We start from the raw sequence: 18,267 nt of genomic DNA, 5'->3' as shown, positions 1-18,267 counted from the left end.
CTTGAATTTTTGTTGAGTTTGGATCGTGATTTCAGAATAAACATTCTTGGTTAAATTTTGACATCAATTAATCTTGATTCATGATTTTATTATGGACTTTAGCAATTTTTTTCTGTGTATTAGGTATTAATTTTGACAGCTTGTTAATGAAAACGTTTGCCAACAAAATGATGCAAAATGATGACCAAGAATTAAAGAGGTAATCTAAAATATCTAAAATAAAATATTTTAAATGAAACTTCTAAATGCAGCTCACTCAAATTGTATAATACGGCTTTTTTCATTTTTATGAAATAATGTCTGGGCTTAATAGTTTTTTAAAAAATTCCAAAAACATGTTCCACTGTGCAATGGGTCATTTTGTTTAACTGGCTAGCCATGTAGCGTTAGTTTTTGTTCGGTTAAAATCGGTTTTTGTGGGTCCTCCTGCCACTTGGCTGGCTAGTCAAGCGTAAGGCATAACAGCGTCTAACTATAGTTGTTGTTGTTGTTGTTACTTCTTGTCATTGTTATGGTCGAGTTGATGTTGCTGTTGTTGTAATTGTTGTTGTTACCGTTTCAGTGCCAATTAACTTTCAAATACTTTAGTTTAATCACCAAGTGACTGAGCAAATGACCAAATGCCTATTGTTAAACTCGGTTGACTTTGTTGCTATTGCTCATGGCTTTTATTTTTGCAGTTAACGTTGTTGTTATTGTGTTGCTGTTGTGTGTTTTTAGAGCGACAAATTCCTGAACTGAAAATATTCTAAACGGCCAAGAATCGGGGCCAAAAAAAGGGAACCCAACCAGCTGCAATGTTGCTCGAGACCCAATTACGAAGCAAACCAACACATTAAAGCCTATGTCCGTGTACGTATCCGTGTGTGTGTGTGTGTGTGTGTGTGTGTGTATGTGTGAGTGTTGTGTGTTGGTGTGTGTAATTATAAAATAAAATTTAATGAGCAACGCTTGTCAGCAGCGCGTTGGAAAAAAAAAACAAGCTCAGTTTACATTTCAACACATGCTGCCTGCATACCATACACCTCAACCACCTCTCCCTCTGCCTCTCCCGCTCTCTTGCTGTTCTCCCCCCTCTTGGCATTTTCATGCCCAGCCAGCCATGCAGTTTCACGCTGACGGGTGTTGCTGTCACGCCCATCTAGCCCCAGTCCAAGCACATCGTCGCAGTCCCTTGCCACAAAACTTGCTGACATTTGCCATGAAGTTGGCTATGCGATTTTTTCCCGTTTCTTTATTTTTTTCAATTTAAAACATCGTTTTTTTTTTTTTTTTTTTTTAGATTTTTTCTACTTTTTAAATTCCTTGCCATGGGTGTTATGCGAGCTCGTGCTGCTGCAGGTATCATGATTTTGACACCTTGTTCGTGAAGTTGTGTGCAGCAGACAGCTGGCAGCTTATCAGGTTTTAATAACTGCTTAAAAAGTTGTTACCAGATGCTGTTCTCGTCGCTAGTCTTTAATAATTTTCCCGAATAAAAAACGACAGACTTGGCCATCATGTGCAATACTTATCGTTTGACATTTGGGGATTTGGCTATCAGAACTTTAAACGTGTTTTGGCTGCTTTCTGAAATATGGTAATGAAATTTATTTAGGTGCACAAAATATTGTTTTAGATTTTAGATTCCTTGTAGACTTTTGAGTATATGTTTATGGGTTGCTAAAAGTTATTTAAATGAAATAATTGAATATGAGTATGGAATATTATTTTAAGAAACGTAGATTTCTAAATTTTAGATTCTTTGAAGATTTTTGAATTAATTTTGATGGGTTTCAAAAATACACGAAATAATTGAAAAAAGGTGTACTGAATTATTAGTTGTATGTTATGTTAAGGAACGTAAAATTCCATTAAAGCGTAAAAAAGCTTGTTTTAGAATTATGATTCTTTGAATATTTTTAAATATACTTGATGGGTTTCCAAAATTGTTTATCGGCTTAGATTTTTTAAATGAGTCTTTTAAAGAAATACTTGGAAATAGCTGGACTGCATTACAAAAAGTTTATTTAAATATATAATTATAATAATAATAATAATCATCAAATTAAGAATTATTATAATTTGGCTATAACGTTTTTTTTGCGAGTATTTTTCAAATATTAGATGTTATTTTGAAATTATTTATTCAAATATAATAATGTTATTCTAATATCTTGTATTAGTTCATTACAAAATCTTATTATGAATTAGAAACATTATTTCTCTTATTTTAATACATTTTTAAAATTTAGTTTTTCACAAAATTTTATAGTTTCCTTTTACAAAAATCTGTACGTTCAAAGGCTAAATTCTCTATAACAATAATGAAAAATAATGATAGCACTTTGTATAAGAAACTACTCCAAGATATTTTGTTGAATAATTGTAATAAAATATTACTCAACTGGCCGCAGGGCATCTGAGTGTCGACCACAGAGCCAACAACAGTTTTTTATTTTAGCATATTTTTAAAAAAGAAGTTAGCAGGTCTGCTGGCTGCTTGGCCGCTGAATGTTCACATGCATGTTGCCACGCCCGGCCACAAACGCCCACTTGGAACGCAGCACATTGTGATTTTATGACTGGCTACATTAGTGCCATGAAATATGCGTCGCCTGCACCTGCAACAAGCCACCAAGCTGCCACCAAGCGGCTCTCCCCTCCCCTCCCCACACTTCTCTCACTCTGCTGCCTCACTCAATTTGCACCATGCCACCATCCCTTCTACTGTGTTTGTGAGTGTGTGTGTGTAAACCTCGTTACACGACCCAAACGAGGCTCTGGCTTCCGGCTAGGCAGCGTTAAATAAAACTGAGCGTTGCTCATACGCCGCGTGGTCGTTACTTATGCCCGTTGGCCATTTTGCCAGCGAAATTAAATTATTTAACCCGGAACTGGGCCGAGCCCCTCGTTATTAATGCTGCACTGGTTGTTGTTGTCGTTGTCGTTGTTACTGCTGCTGCTGCTGCTTCTGCTGTTGCGGTTGCTGCCTGCAGGATGTATCACACACAACTGCTCGGAGTTATTTTAATGAGTCAAGTTTGCATTTGCTTAAAGCTGCAGCGAACTCCTCTGCTCTATGGAATTATGTACCTGCTGTACCCTGTCCCTGTACCCTGTCTTGGCCAAATTGAAAAGTTGCTGTTGGTGCAGCAACAACAAACAGATTCAGCGACAACTGACAAGCGAAGAGCAGCAGCAGCGTAAGCAGGAACAGGAGCAGCTGCTGTCGCGTACGTGTCACACAACACGTCACGTGACTTCCGATGCGCGTGACTGCAACACCTACACACACACCCACACAAACACACACTCCTACGAACACATGTTCAATGACTTTCCCACACGACTCGTGTTGTGACAAAATAAATATCGAAACTGCATTTGGAAATACGTTTCCAATTGCAGCTGCCGCACATTGTAAACAATATTCAATATTTATTTATTTACTAAATACCAATTAACAAGCCACCCAATTGGCAATAAATCAATAAATTGCTCTCAATTAATCCGCAATGGGCTGGAAGATATCGCATAATAAGCTTAAGAGAAGCTGCAGTAAAGCATAAAATGATTTTTATAAGGTTTTATTTTTTTGCGGTTTTTTTTGCTGCACTGAAGCGTAAAAATTAAAATATAATAAATGCAGTGATAAAGCTAAATGAAATATCTATCTTTTGACTTTTCGGGGATTTAATTTATGCGCATTTTAATTTGCAACGATGATGCGGAGTTGCTGAGAGGATTAGAGTTGACGGCCAAGATTTAGAAATTTCTGATTAAAAGCGTCTTTGTTTAAAAAGTGCAATATAAAGTTATTAAATTGAAGAGATAAACTAGAAAATATGGCCAAGAAAATTAAACAAAATGATAGTTTTATAAAGTTTATGAAGTTTTATAAGTGATGGTATCTGAAATTTATAGAAAAACAGATGTTTTCGAGAACGTGTATTTACAGAAACCTCAAAAGAATTAAGCAAAAATATTATAAGGTTTTTTCTGGTCTTTTGTAATTTATTTGAAAGGTGGAAAGTAAGAACTTTTAATAGTTAAACTACAAAATAAGTGCAAGAAAATATAAAAAACACTTTTCTTATTAAACACATGTAAGAAATCTGAGGTCGAGTGTGCTCGACTTTGAGATACCCGCTATCCACTTTGAATAAAAGCAAAACAATACAGTATTATTCTTAAAATATACCAAATGATATACCTGTAAATATTTCAACATTGGAAATATTCCCAAAATATACTAGATTGTCATCCAAAGCAGATGCTTTGACTCGTTTGCAGTAGGCCTTATTTGCCATACAGAACTATAGTTCTATAGAACAAATATATTTGTTAAAAAACTCTACTCTAGGGTTTTATTATTTGTGTCAAAATTCACGACTCCAGTTTCAGGGAAAATACGATAATTTATTTCTACCAACCTAAACATGTCAATTAAAAATAACACAATGTAATTTAATATATGATTTTTGGAATGAAAGAATATATTAAAAAATATAATAATATCATGTATTGAAATACTTTACTAATTTATTTTATTTTATGCATATATTAAAAAATATAATAATATCATGTATTGAAATACTTTACTAATTTATTTTATTTTATGCACATTTAAATAAGCAGAATATTTGTTTATTCTCAAATATTTCAAACAACGTTAATTTCGGCTGTATTTTTTAAAACGATTCAGATTTTTCGATTGAAAAGCAGAAAATTATTTCCATCTTTAGTGATAGGCTTTGTTTTTTGTCAAACATTTGAAACATCGTTATTTTCGGCTTTATTTCTTAAAACTTTTCAGTCTTTTCGATTGATTGACAGCTTAATGATAAAATTACGGTTAAGCCCTCATTAAAGAGTTGCATTTTTTTCTGCAGGAACAGAACTTTAATAACTTTGCATTGAGACACGAAAATAAGTAAACATTAAAAATAGACAACTTGACGCATATGAGCACACAGAGTTTTCAATGGATGTCAGAATATTTTTATTGCACAATTGTTGACAAGCTTGTGGCCGGCTTCTGTTGACAGGCCTCAGAATCCAGAGACAGTTCGCAAAAACTTTTTTCCCCCTCAAATACATTCACTCTTCCTCTTCTTCCCCTTCTCACAACACTGACCCAACGGTGCTGTTGGAATGTTTATCGTTCGTTTGCAAATGCTTATAAAAAAGTGAGTGTGTGTTGCCCACATTTTTTTCGGACAGAGCTCGATTGGGATTGGGAATGAGAATGGAATTGGGCTTGGGTTTGGGTTTGGGGTGGAAGGCTTTTGTGTGCATTGGTCCATAGGTGTCATATGTATGGCCATTGAAATTAATTGAATTGGCTGCGCGTTGTAACAGTCGAAGCTACAGCAACAACAACAACAACGTGCATAACGAGGACTGCTGCTGGAGGTTGAAACAAAACTTTTGCAGTGCACTTGCGGTTGCACACACACACACAAATGATGCTGGATGATGAAGTCGGTTGGGTGGGCGAGCGATTGACGCTGCAAGTTAATTGAAAGTGGGTAGCAATTAATTTGCTTTGTCACAAAAGCTGTTAAGTTGCGCTACCCAAACACGCAGCAGCTCGCTTGTCATCAGCACACTGGCGAAAGAAAAACATTTCAACATCTTTTATGCAGATAATTTACGTTTTGGCTGCAGCTTAAAGTGCACTACGATTCAGGTAGCCAACGAATGTCCTTTACCTTTTTTTTCCCTGCATACATTAAACCTTCTTCTGCTGTCGGCATAAAATCCAAAACTTGAAATCAGCTTAAAGAAAACTGAGCTAAGGCTAAAGCTAAATCTTAAAGCATAACAATCGACACAGGATACGGCCAGAACTTTGAGGCAGAAGGCAACTTGAAGCTGTGTTGTACACGCCTGAAATGTTGTGCAACTTTTGGCAACGGCATTTTCTTTTGTGGTTCAGTTTTCCCGTCGTCATTTTCCATGGCTATGCAAATGTGCTCTGGACAGGATTCTGTCCAAGGCTGGCGATGCCAACACACTGACACTAATTGCAATTGTGTGCGGGCATTAGCACGTGTCTGTATCGCTCCCAGCGGCAAATGCTCCGACTCTCCATCTCACCGTCTGTGTCCTTGGTCCTGTATCCTGTGTCTGTGTCCTGCAAATGCCATCTGCCGTTGCCTTCGTTGCCTGCTGTGGAAAAAGCTTTTCGTGTGAGAACTCAGAACTCAGAACAGAGCACAGACAATTCGTCCTTTTTGCTTTTTTGGCACTTTGCCTTTTGCCTCTTGGCAACGGCATAATCAAAAATGACAAGCCGCAGACTCACGCTCTAGGCCCTCCCTAAAAACGACTCCGATATTGGCAAGCAATAACAACCGAGACGGTAAAACCGAGAATCGCTGCTTGTTCTTCTCGCTTTAGCTGTTGTTATTATTGTTGTTCTTGTTCTTGTTGCAATTGCTGTTTTTCTACCTTGGGGATGTAAGCCAACAATTTCGTTTGTCAAGGTGTCTTGCAGTTAATGCATAGCGCTAAGCATCAAGAAGAGGAAAGAAAAATCATTGCAGCACATTTGCATTCTACTTTGATGTTCATTGCAGAAAAAATTAATATTTGGAATATTTTCTTTATGATAATATGTTTTAAAATGCATGATTAGAGTGAGAAATGAATAGATAATATTTAAATCTTTATTTGATATGATTGTAATATTTATTCAAAGTTAAATGAGCTGGACTAAAATGACAAATGAATAATATTCATTAATAACAATATGTCAAATAATAAGTGTAAATGAAGAGTTGACATATAAATCTTTTGAACGATGCTTGTTATATAAATTGCTCGTAAGATATTCTGGAAAACAGAAACACGTTCATTTAATTTCATTCATTTCGAAATACTTCTAATTGTTTGATACATTAGGCGTATACTTAATATTCATGAATTATAGTTTAATGGTACAAATCTATCTATTATACATTTAAAAACATCTTAATAGCACTTTTTCTGCTTAGCTAGTTAGCTTAGCTTAGCTAGTTAGCGCATAAAAAACTTATTCGACAAACACACACACAAAAAGCTTGTTTAAACTAAGTGAAATCAAAAATCATTGAACTATTGATAATTGAGCAATTATCGCTGCGTATGCAAGTAATCGAATCAAAGTATTCTTAGCAAATATTTGGCGAATAAAGGATGCGCCTTAAGGATTTGCATTTGCATTCGCTTTGGCACGCAAAAGGAGCGCTGTCGATTTTGGTTTTGTGCCAAGGAATTTCACGCTAATGCGCATTATTGTCAGAGTCGACGACGACGACGACGACGTTGCTGATGCCGCACGCAGAATGCATTTGCATGCCACCTGAGTAGTAGGTGATGTTGCACACACACACTTCTTCTGCTTCCCTACAATATCTCTTTCGCATTTTTTTTTGCCTTATTCAAATTGAAATGTCTTTTCAACGGCTTTGCTTTCCACTTCAGCAGGCCACGACACATGAGTCCTGTTTGTCTTCGTCGCCAGCGACTTTCTGGCCAAGGACTCTTTTCCTTTTCCTTTTCCTTTTTTTTGGCAAATGAAGGCGAGGTTTATTACGTGAGTTGCATGCAACTGCACAAAAGTCACGTGCCACCCACACACACACATACACATACACACAGTTGGAGTGCCCAAAACGAATGCAATTCGCGGTATGTTGGTCGACTGAAAATATGAGCAAAACGTGCCTCACACGTGTATTGTGTGTGGGTGCGTTGTGTGTGTGTGCATCTCGCGGCTGCCTCCAAAAACTGTGCCAAGTTGACAGCGCCGCGTGTCGCATTTAGCATGTTGTTTTGTTATGGGCGGCCACGTGGCGTATGCGCAATTTGCAGGCATAGCTTTCAGCGTGACGTCTCTAATTTCACTTTTGCTCATCATATTAGCATTCCACCACACAGAAACGATGTGTGTACTCGATAACTCCAAAAGAGATGCCACAAAAATTTGTAATAATTTCATTTGCTATTTTCGCACGTTATAAAACACTCAGCACTCGATGATGTCGACGCCTGACATTGACGACATGACGCTTTGGGAGTTTATTTTTTGAAATGGCAGCGTATATTTTTTGCTGCTTTTTTTGTGTGCATCTTCTTTTACTTTTGCCATTTTCCCCTCGGTTTTTTTTTTGGCAACGCAGTTGGTGCCGCTTCAACTCGCCTCGCGTTGAGGCATAAATCAATCAAATGCAGGCGCAACACGCAACGCACACATACACACATACATAAGAAGCAACATCAACAGCGACGTGGCACGTCGAGTTTGTGGGGCAACGGGGAAGGAGGAGGGGAGGAAGGATACTCCGTTTCACATGCAAGGAATCACATTGGCAAGAATCCATGCAAACATTTTCAATTAAAAATTGCTCTGCCATTTGTCAGGTTGCCGCTCACTCTTTCTATCTCTCTCTCTCTCTCTCTCTCTCTCTCTCTCTCTCTCTCTATCTATCTCTATCTCTCTTTCTCTATGCCACAACTATCTGTCTTGCTGCGTGTGAGTGCGAGTGAGATGGCATGTGCCTATCTGCTACTGCTGTCTAATGTTGCCAATTGCTTATCCATCACAATCAGAGTCAAGCATTAAGACTGCAGGACAACGTCGCCTTTGGCTTCCATTCGCATTCATATCTGTCGCTCAATCCCAATGCTTGTCCAACTGCACGCTGCCAGCAGCCTGTCTGTCAAGCAGAGCTTGCCATTTTAATTTGATATTGAGCACAAAGATGTATTATGCTTGTTTAGTACAAATAAATAAGGCTGCTTATAGAGAATGTCACATTAAATTAATACTAATATAAAATATTTGAATGTCGATGTGTCTATGGTAACAATTTAATTTAATTAAGTATAATTAAAGTAAAATTAAAGTAAGAAAATAAGTAAGAAAGCTATAGTGTGCTCGACTGTGAGATACCCGCTACCCAATTTGATTAAAAGCAAATTACTGCGGTATTTTTCTAAAAATAAATAATATAACACAAAAATACTACAATATAATAATATATAGAAAATATACTTAATTATACAAAAATATATCATATTAAATTACCGAAAATTACTAAAATATATCTAAAGCTATTTTTGATATATCTCTTACATTCTAAAAATACCATATAGTACAAAATATACTAAATTGTCAGTCAAAGTAACTAAGATCCGTATAATTAGGCGTTCTTACCATACAAAAATATTTCATAAATTTCTTCCACAACTTTTATCCGATATTATTCTTCTACCCTTTGGGAACCGTGTATAATAAATACATTCGTGAAAGGCTTAAACTTGAGTTGAGTATTTATGCACTTTTAATGCCATTTTTCTACCCGCTACCCATAGGGTAGAAGGGTATTATAACTTTGTGCCGACAGGAAATGTATGTAACAGGTAGAAGGAGGCATCTCCGACCATATAAAGTATATATATTCTTGATCAGCATCAACAGCCGAGACGATCTAGTCATGTCCGGTTGTCCGTCCGTCCATATGAACACCTAGATCTCAGAGACTATAAGAGATAGAGCTATAATTTTCGACAGCATTTGTTATGTTTGCACGCAGATCAAGTTTGTTTCAAATTTTTGCGCCCTTCCGCCCCCGAAAATCCAAAAAATCGAATAACAAGCGTAATTTTAAAGCTAGAGCTGAAAATTTGATTGCGATCATATAAATATTGTGGAAGTTATTAATGAAATAGTTGCTTTGGGCGACAATCTGGTACATTGTGCCGTCTATGGTATATTTTGAATGTGATACTATATTGATATACCAAATATACCGTTTGGTATATTTTTAGTATTTTATAGTATTTTCGGTATATTTTGAAAATAATACCGCAATATTTTGCTTTTATTCAAAATGTGTAGCGGCTCGAGCACACTCGACTGTAGCTTTCTAACTTGTTGTATATTAATTATGTTTACAATTTTAAATTGAAATTGTTGATAAATTAGTTTGTTGTTTGAGTTACTAATCAGTAAAATATCATGCCAATATTTCATATAAAGTCTTTTTTCGATGACAACATATTTAACATTACTTCAAAACATTGCTGATTATTTGTCTTACATTTCATTGTATTTTTGCTTTATTTTATGTTTAAATTAACTCCCATTTTCGCAACCGTTAATTTGACAATTTATTTGATTTCATTTGAAATTATGTATTATCAATGTTTATAGTTGCTAGATCGAAGCATAGATTTCATCTCGAAACAACTTTCTTTTCCCATAGCCTATTGTTTATGCAATGACTCTCAAACTGTGATGTGGTTGGGCCAAAGAGCTGCGCTCTAAATTCAATTGTTGTTAAACGTCTCGGACAGGTTGTGAGTTCCCAGTTGGCCCTTGTGGCCAGAATGGGCCACATTTTGGCTTCCAGCTAAATGCACCTCAGAGGCACTTTTGACTTTGGCTCATAGCCCAGGCACATACACACACACACATCCACACACTCACAAACATTCACATTATGAGGCCACGTTCCTTGGAGTAGTATGTTCTTACTGCCTCTTTTATTTGCCGTTGTGGCCTATGCTGACTATGCTGCTAATGGATTTTAAATGAGCATCATAAATACTAAACCCAAAATTGCTGCCGCCTCCCCCTTCTCCTCTTCTTTGGCTCACACAATGCTCGAGGAATTGGAGCTAAAGCTTGTAGCTAGAAAGGAGTCTCAACCCGGCAAGTCGAGTTCTCCTAGTAACTTGGCCTTCGGCTTAACTTTGCTCTGCATTTCGTTTCTTCATATTCCAACTTGCCTCTTGTCATTTATTCTCGGTTGTGTTGTTCTCTGTCTGTTTGTGTCTTCTTCATTTCATTTCGTTTTACACGAATATATGTGACTCTCTCTCTCTCTCTTTCTTGCTCGCTGTTGTGTGTGTAGAGCCTTTAACCAGCTTGCTGTAATACCTTTTTATGCCGCTTAAGTGGGCATTAAAATTTGTCATTAAGTTTGTAACGCTGCAAAGGATTATTTTCTAAGCATGTTTAATTTGCATAATTCTTTTGAAACTTCATTCCTATATCAACTTCTGCAATCTTAACTTTTCTTTTCCAAGCTGATTTACGTTTGGGGATTTTTCTTGGTAAACTTCACTTGGTTGTTGCTTCGGGAAATCCAGAATGATTTTTGTCATAATTATTAATGAAACATGGTCATAACTTTGTCTTAGTAAATTTGTAGATATGTTAAAATGTATTTAGGCAGTAAGTCAATTTAATAATATTTGTTAAACTTAATTTTCATAAATTTTCATTTGGTAGAGTTCTTTAGTTATTTAAGTAATAGTTGTTTGTTAAGATTTCCACTTTATTTTAAAATCTATTTTTATTAATCTTAACTAAAGTCAAATATTTTGAAATCTTTGAAAAAAATTTATGAATTTCTAATAAAATGTATATATTTTTTCTGAATATAATCCTTTCTTTGATAGAGTATTTAGCTTTTGCTTCATTCGTAGGCCCTTAAAGTTTTTGGCTGTTGTTAGACTTTTTCTTGGTGTGTTGTCTGGCTTTTCGTTTCGTTTGCTGTGCCAAATAGCAAAGACTATAAATATTTGTTACGCTGACGTTACGAGACCACTGCATGTGACACACACGCACATACCATATGTACACATGTATGTAGCCTCCATGTTGTTGTTGTTTGTCTACTTTTGCGGCTACAATTCCGGCGTGTATAAAAATGAGTGCAATTTATGTTTTCCTATGAATATATTTGCGCGATTCCCTTTCCACACTCATTCTCTCTCTCTTTCTCCTCCGTTGAATCGTGTTACTTGTCAGTTCTTTTTGCGCTACCTTTTTTCGCACCACAACAACGACAACAACAACAACGAGAATAGAAGTCTGTAGCTAACTGTAACTCTATTTGATTGCATAAATTTTATGCAGATTTCATATGATGTCGTTTTTAGTGATTTTTATTATTAAATGCAACTAACGTGACAAGTTTATTGCGCATACGCAGCGTGGCCCATTCAAATGAAATTTAATATTGGCAAAAATGCGAGAAAAATGCTTCCAATGGTTGCCATGTGCACAGCCTTTTCGCCTTCTCCTTCCTTTTTCTTGCCCGCCCCCGTCCCGCTGTGCCTCCCTAACGACTTGTCAGCTAATATGACAGCTTGAGTCTTGAAAGAGAAGAGGCTTCATGCTCCCAACTTTAGCGACGCTCCTTTTGCGCTCTGAAAACCAATAACTAACAATCAAGTAGTCAACTTTATGTGTGTGTTTGTGTGGGTGTCAGTGTGTGCTTGTGTTTGTGTGTGGCAAAGCAGACACTTTATGGGTCTGCTATGTGCACGACTTCTGGGTCACGTTGATCATGTGACAACTGGACAGCAACATTTGTTCAACAAACTGCTGCATTTAATTACAAAAACTGACAAAAGGAGAAGCGCAAAGAAAAACCAAACCAAAAGGAAAACGTCCTCGCAAAACCATCTGCAATAAAACGCACTTCAAATGCTCTTTCAGACGTGCAAGAAAATACGCCAAAGCGATATAAAGTTGACACGTTATGTGAGACAGGAAAATGTGGGAGAAATTTAAAAATGAGAATTTAAAAACCAAATGAAAATAGAGGAGAAAAAATAAACAAATGCATTCTATTTAGTTTTAATTTATAGCTATGCTAGGGAATAATAATTATTATGATTTACCACTTCAGATAAAATGAAAAGTGAATTAATTGCTTTGTTGATTTTGTGCTGACCTTGTTTTCGCTTTAAACAGCATTTGATGGAATAATCACTATTTCAAAATGTTTTTCTTTAGCCTATTTTGTAGGTTATCAAAACAAAAATAATTCTTTTAAAATTTGGCAAATAAAGTGAGACAAAACTTTGAGAATTTATCAACGAGTTGTAGAAACAACTATTATTGTTAGCTTCACAACAAATCAATAAATACGAAATGCAAAATTGTTTTGGCACACACATGAGGCGCAAAAGGAAAAAAGCCTCTCGAATTAAATCGTGGGTCAAGTCATAAATCTCGGGTCTATAGCAAGTGTTTCAGTCTCTTCAGTCGTTTTCTTTTATATTCTCGGCTTTGTTTTCTGTTTTCTTTTTTTTTTTTTTGGCATTATTCCATAACATTCTTTTTTTGTGTTTTTTTGGTTGGGTTCAATCCCTCCCGTGGTCCACAGAATTTTATACTCACAGTTGACGTTGAGAGCCACGCTGGTCTCCAGTGAATGGCCCTCGGGCATGGCTCGATTCCAAACGACGCATTTATACTTGGCACCATCATCGGCCCTTCTGGGCAGTATCTGCAGTGTGGCATTCGTGTAGTGGTTCTTTGAGCCGCCCTTTAGTGCATATGATTGCAACGGCACATTGCTGCCCTCACGATACCAGCTGCAAATCCAAAATGTAGTGTAAGAGTCAGTAAGAGAGAGAGAGAGACAGGAATAAGTATATAAATAGTGTGGGCAAAAGAGTGCGAGACAGCGATTTAGTGCCGTCAAATAAATAAAAAAAAATTAACAAGTGCAAAAAAAACTCTGTGCCGGCTGGGATTATTAATGAAGGCGACCAGTTAAGTGATTTACTTGCTGCCGGATGTGCTTTAACTGTCGCTGACCACAGCGCCGACGACAGCTGACCCCAAAAATGTTACAGAGTAAAAAAAAGACTCTAGAGAAAATAACTTTTGTTTTTGCTGGCTAGCTGAAGTTTGCATACTCTGACGGAGAGATTTTGAAAAACAAGTTAGAAAGCTATAGTTGAGTGTGTTCAGTAAAACCAAAACAGTAATATCTTTCAAACATACTAAATTACTATATATATTTGGTATATTAATATACTACTACATTCCAAATGTACCAAGGAGGGTGCTCTATAAAAACCTGTTTTTAACAAAAGCTAAAAAGTGTGATTGTATTTTTAAGCTGCACCAAATTCACATACCAACAAAATATAGAAAAATACCGAAAAGTATCATCAGTATGTTAATATACTAATACATTCCAAATGTAGCAAAGAGTATGCTCCACAAATACCAGTATTGAATGAATATAAAACATTGAGGTTTTATTAAACATACTAAATTAATATACCATTAAAAATATATAAGTATCAAAATGTTTGTTCGGTATATTAACATACTGCTACATTCAAAATGTAGCAATGATGACAAAATAAAAAAGATTTACAGCCATATATAATTCTCTCTTGAATAACTTCTAAAGTTTTTATCTGATCCCAATTAAATTTTCAACTCAAATGGGATATTAAAAAGAAGAAATTATTTCGATTGATTTAAAATTAATAAACTATGAAATTATTTATCATAAATAATGTGTTACATTCTATTTGCCAAATTCGAAATGCTCCACTGAAAGGCAAGTGACTGCTTCAAAAGAGAAGTCCATCATTAACAATGGGAACTTACGTTATCATAGGATCCGGTGAGCCGCCAATGCTGCTGCAGGTGAGCTCAAGTGGTTTCTCCTCGGTGGCGACCGCAATGTTGCCGGGTGTTACCATCGGCGGATGTGGTGCCGTTAGCACGGTCACATTGTAAAACTCCTGATGCACATCGGCGCCGGTGCCTTTGGCCTTGATGCGACACTCGAATCGTCCATTGTCTCGATTGTACGAGGTGTTCTTAATTTGCAGATCGTAAACGCCGCGACCAGGCCGAAAGTCAAGTCTATAAAAAGCAAAAGAAGCAAAAAAAAACAGTGAGAAATTAAGATTAACCGTGGTGTGAGCAGAATTTATATTATTAGTTGGGAGTTGGGGGGCCATAAAAATAAAAGAAGTGATAGCAATGTTTTGTTTTTCTTGTACTTTATGCAAATTAACTGCGGCCATATTTTGTTAATTTACATAGCCAAAGCTAAGTGAGCACCTATTTATTATAGGCGCACTCTCAAACCATGCAGTTCATGGATATATTTCTCTTGTATTAATGATAGACTGTGCTTTGCAGTAGGGTATATTCACTTAGTTAGAGAGCTTGTCGAAGAAGTCATAATATTTGTTATTATAAGTATTGTTTATTATTAATATTCACCTTGAAAACAACATCAACAAGGAAAGTGGAAGTCCTAGTGTGGCCAGATCATTTGAATATGACTTATGTTAAAATTTTAAAGATATATAAAAAAGTATTCTTGATTTTTTGAATAGGGACATTCCAACAGATATTTTCATTTTACTTTGGCATAACATTTTTTAGAACATATCAAAGTCATAACTGGTTTTTAATGATCATTTAAAATATATGTTATGTTGAAAATATTCTTTAATTATAAATTGTTATATTGTGAAGATTAGTTCCTTTCCCTTTTAATATTATTAACCTAAAATGTTCTATTTTAATTGATTATTTAATAATGCTGTAAGCAGCTTAAATCCTTTTTCTTTTCGATATAACCCATACTTTATTTTATTTATATTTCGTGAGGTGTTTCTTTATGAATTTATTATATCTTACATCACAAATTGAAAATAATATGAGTAGAGCGTATGAGTAGCTTAATTCTTTTCCCTTACACATACTTTATTTTATTTATATCTTGTATGTAGGTGTTTCATAAAAAGCTTTTAGCATCCATTAGCCATGTATGCCCAATCCCAATTGCTGTTCCAAGTCGAGAGAGGCGTAGAGCATTCCCTAGTCCACCTCATTAGAGTTCTTTCTGTTTGCTCTGCTTGTTTGCAATGAATACCGTCAGCTTGTGGTAGCTCATTTCTTGTTGCTTTTCTTTCTCTTTGCTTTGGTTTTTCTTTCTTTTTCCTTTTATTTTGTTGCCTTGGCTTAGCATTGGACCATTTAGATTTGGTGTTTCTGTTTTTTCGCTCGCCTCGCCTCGCCGCGAAATAAAATGAAAAATGCTCATGGCAAATTAAGCGTCGAACTCATTTTTGTGAATTTATTAGCTTAATTTTTGTGTGGCGGCCTTCTTGTCTTGATGTTGCCATGGGGCCAGGCATTACATTTTGATTAATTTAACATCTTTTCGTTATATTTTTTTCTTCTCTTTTGCACTGGCTACCTGGACTACCCACCTGACTAGTGGAAGGGGAAGGAGTGGTAATAAGAGAAGCGTATTTTCTTAGGTAAAACCCAATCAAGCGTAATAGCTCTGAAACTGTTCGAGCACTGCGTATACTTTGAGGCAAAAAGGAAATGCTTTTAGTTACCTGCATATGCAGACCTACAAGTCCACAAGCTACCACGCCCCCTGCCTCCGCCTCTGCCCCCGCTTTGACTGGCATTGCTTTCTTGACTTTTTCTTCATCAACGTCATCGTCATTTATTTAGCCCAGCCGCCGGAACGCTTTGTGTTTAAGTTTTAATTTCTCATGATGAGATTTTTTTTTAGCCCACATGGCGTATGGATGTTGGGTTTTCAATGTGTGTGTGTGTGTTTGTGTGTGTGGATAGAGCATAAATCATGCACTCGACATTATTAAAGTAGATCTTATAAACTTCTTGAGTGCATATGCAAGTTGGTTGTGAGATGTGGAATGGGAGCCAAAAGCGAGAAACTTTTTAAATAAAATTTCAATTTTGATAACTTTTATGGCAATGGCAACTATGTCTGGCAGTCGTCGAATGGCGAAGGGGGGTGAGGAGAGGGGTAAGGAGTTGGTAAAGTAAGGCACATGTGTGTGTGTGTTCGCCATGTTGTAGACCCAAATGCGGCACACTTCCGTTCAGCTAGCTCAAATAGCATTTTGGGTTTCTGTTTTCAGTTTCAGTTTGCTGCTGCCGCTGCTGTTCTGTGTGTTTCTCTGTGTTTTTTGGCCGTGCCCAAGGAAATGGCTGCATTTTTACCGTTGCCAGAGATTTTTGTGCGCTGCATTTCCGGCTCTGACTTTCACGACGGCTGCATCTTGAGTTTCATTTCACTCTCCCGCTCTCGCTCTTGCTCTTGCTCTCTTTCTCTGTGTGTGTGTTTCGAGTGCTGCAGCTGCAGCTCAAGCGAAGCACATAATTGCCTCTGCCTGCTGCATGCAGCCAGCTGCCTGCTTGCTGCTTCAGCATGTCCTTATGTCCTTGGACCAGGCGGGGGCCCAAAAAGGAATTTCTAATGTGAAAATAAGTGCTGCCTCCGTTATTATGTTGCATCGTCGCAGGACTTATGCAAAACAGTCGCAGAATTGTTATGCAAATTGCAGCCAATTACATGGCAAATGCCTGCCTCGCTCTTCTTCTTCTCCTCCTCCTCCTCCGTCTCCTTACTCTCTTCACTATCTGGTTTCATATATGACAGCCAAAGTTGCCAACAACACTGCACTGCACACATTTTGCGGCTCTGATTGATTTCGCTGCAAAGTCTCAACGAGTTCTTACATATCTTATTAACTGCAAAAAGAAACAGAGTAAAATGCATGGGAAGGAAGTGATTTCGAGTATTTGTGAAGAACAAGTCAAGATTGCTACTCCATATTTGAGTAGAAAATAAAGGAATAAAGTAGAAGTGGAAAGCTACGTTTTGAATTGTACTTTTATTTGAGAAACTCATATGAGTGCATTGACAACGAATGCTGATTGTAGTATATATTCTTTTTTTTATTTTCGATTTATTAAGTAGTTTTTAAATTTAGAAAGTACAGCAAAAAAGTTCCATGACAACATATGCTCATATCATAATAGTATATTACTTTCAACTATAACTTGCAGCTCAGCCCAGATTAAAGCAAAGCAATTAAATTGCAACAAATTGTAAGAAAATAAATGAGGGGAATCAGCAGCGAAATGGTTAAGAGTGAATTGCAATTAGGGGAACACTTAATTCTATTTAATAACTTGTAATATAATACTTTGGCTGCAAGTAGGGGACTTAATAATGCAGCTAAAGGTAGACAGAATAAAAGAGTTTATTTAGTGAGTGAAGAAAATACGACTTGAATTTTATAAATATGTGTTGACTTAAAGACTTGATATATAATATTTTCTATTTCTTGTTAATTAGAGTGGAGTATATAGCGAGATAAGGTAAAAGCAAATTAGTTAAGGAAATATTAGTATTATTATTATTATTTAAGCTTGCAAAAAACATGGAAAAAAATATATATTAGAAATATTCTTATTTTGTTATTATGTTATTTTGATATACAATTTTCTCTCTCTTTATAATAAGATTAAATAAGATTGTGAGATTTTAAAGAAAAATAAAGGGATAGAAATTAAAGAATTTACTGAACAAACTTGTGATTATGTAAAGACAATTAAATTGATGAAATATATAATTCAGGATTGCACAAAAATATGTCCAAAATAATGTGTGGAAAATTTAT

General features: G+C 36.2%; 1 protein-coding gene across 3 annotated transcripts in view; it reads right to left on the bottom strand.

The window, feature by feature from the left end:
• The window catches only part of LOC117566242 (hemicentin-1), a 131,657-nt gene that overhangs the window by 23,714 nt on the left and 89,676 nt on the right, over positions 1-18,267 (bottom strand). For all 3 annotated transcript variants that reach the window (XM_034245792.2, XM_052002263.1, XM_052002264.1), the window contains exons 4-5: positions 14,405-14,665; positions 13,172-13,368 (exon numbers count right to left, since the gene is read on the bottom strand). In XM_034245792.2, the coding sequence (XP_034101683.1) occupies positions 13,172-13,368; positions 14,405-14,665 (458 nt within the window). The remainder of the gene's footprint in view (positions 1-13,171; positions 13,369-14,404; positions 14,666-18,267) is intronic.

This window comes from Drosophila albomicans, chromosome 2L (assembly GCF_009650485.2).
Source record: "Drosophila albomicans strain 15112-1751.03 chromosome 2L, ASM965048v2, whole genome shotgun sequence".
NCBI classification, from domain to species: Eukaryota; Metazoa; Arthropoda; class Insecta; order Diptera; family Drosophilidae; genus Drosophila; species Drosophila albomicans.
This window is presented reverse-complemented; position numbering and strand designations above follow the sequence as displayed.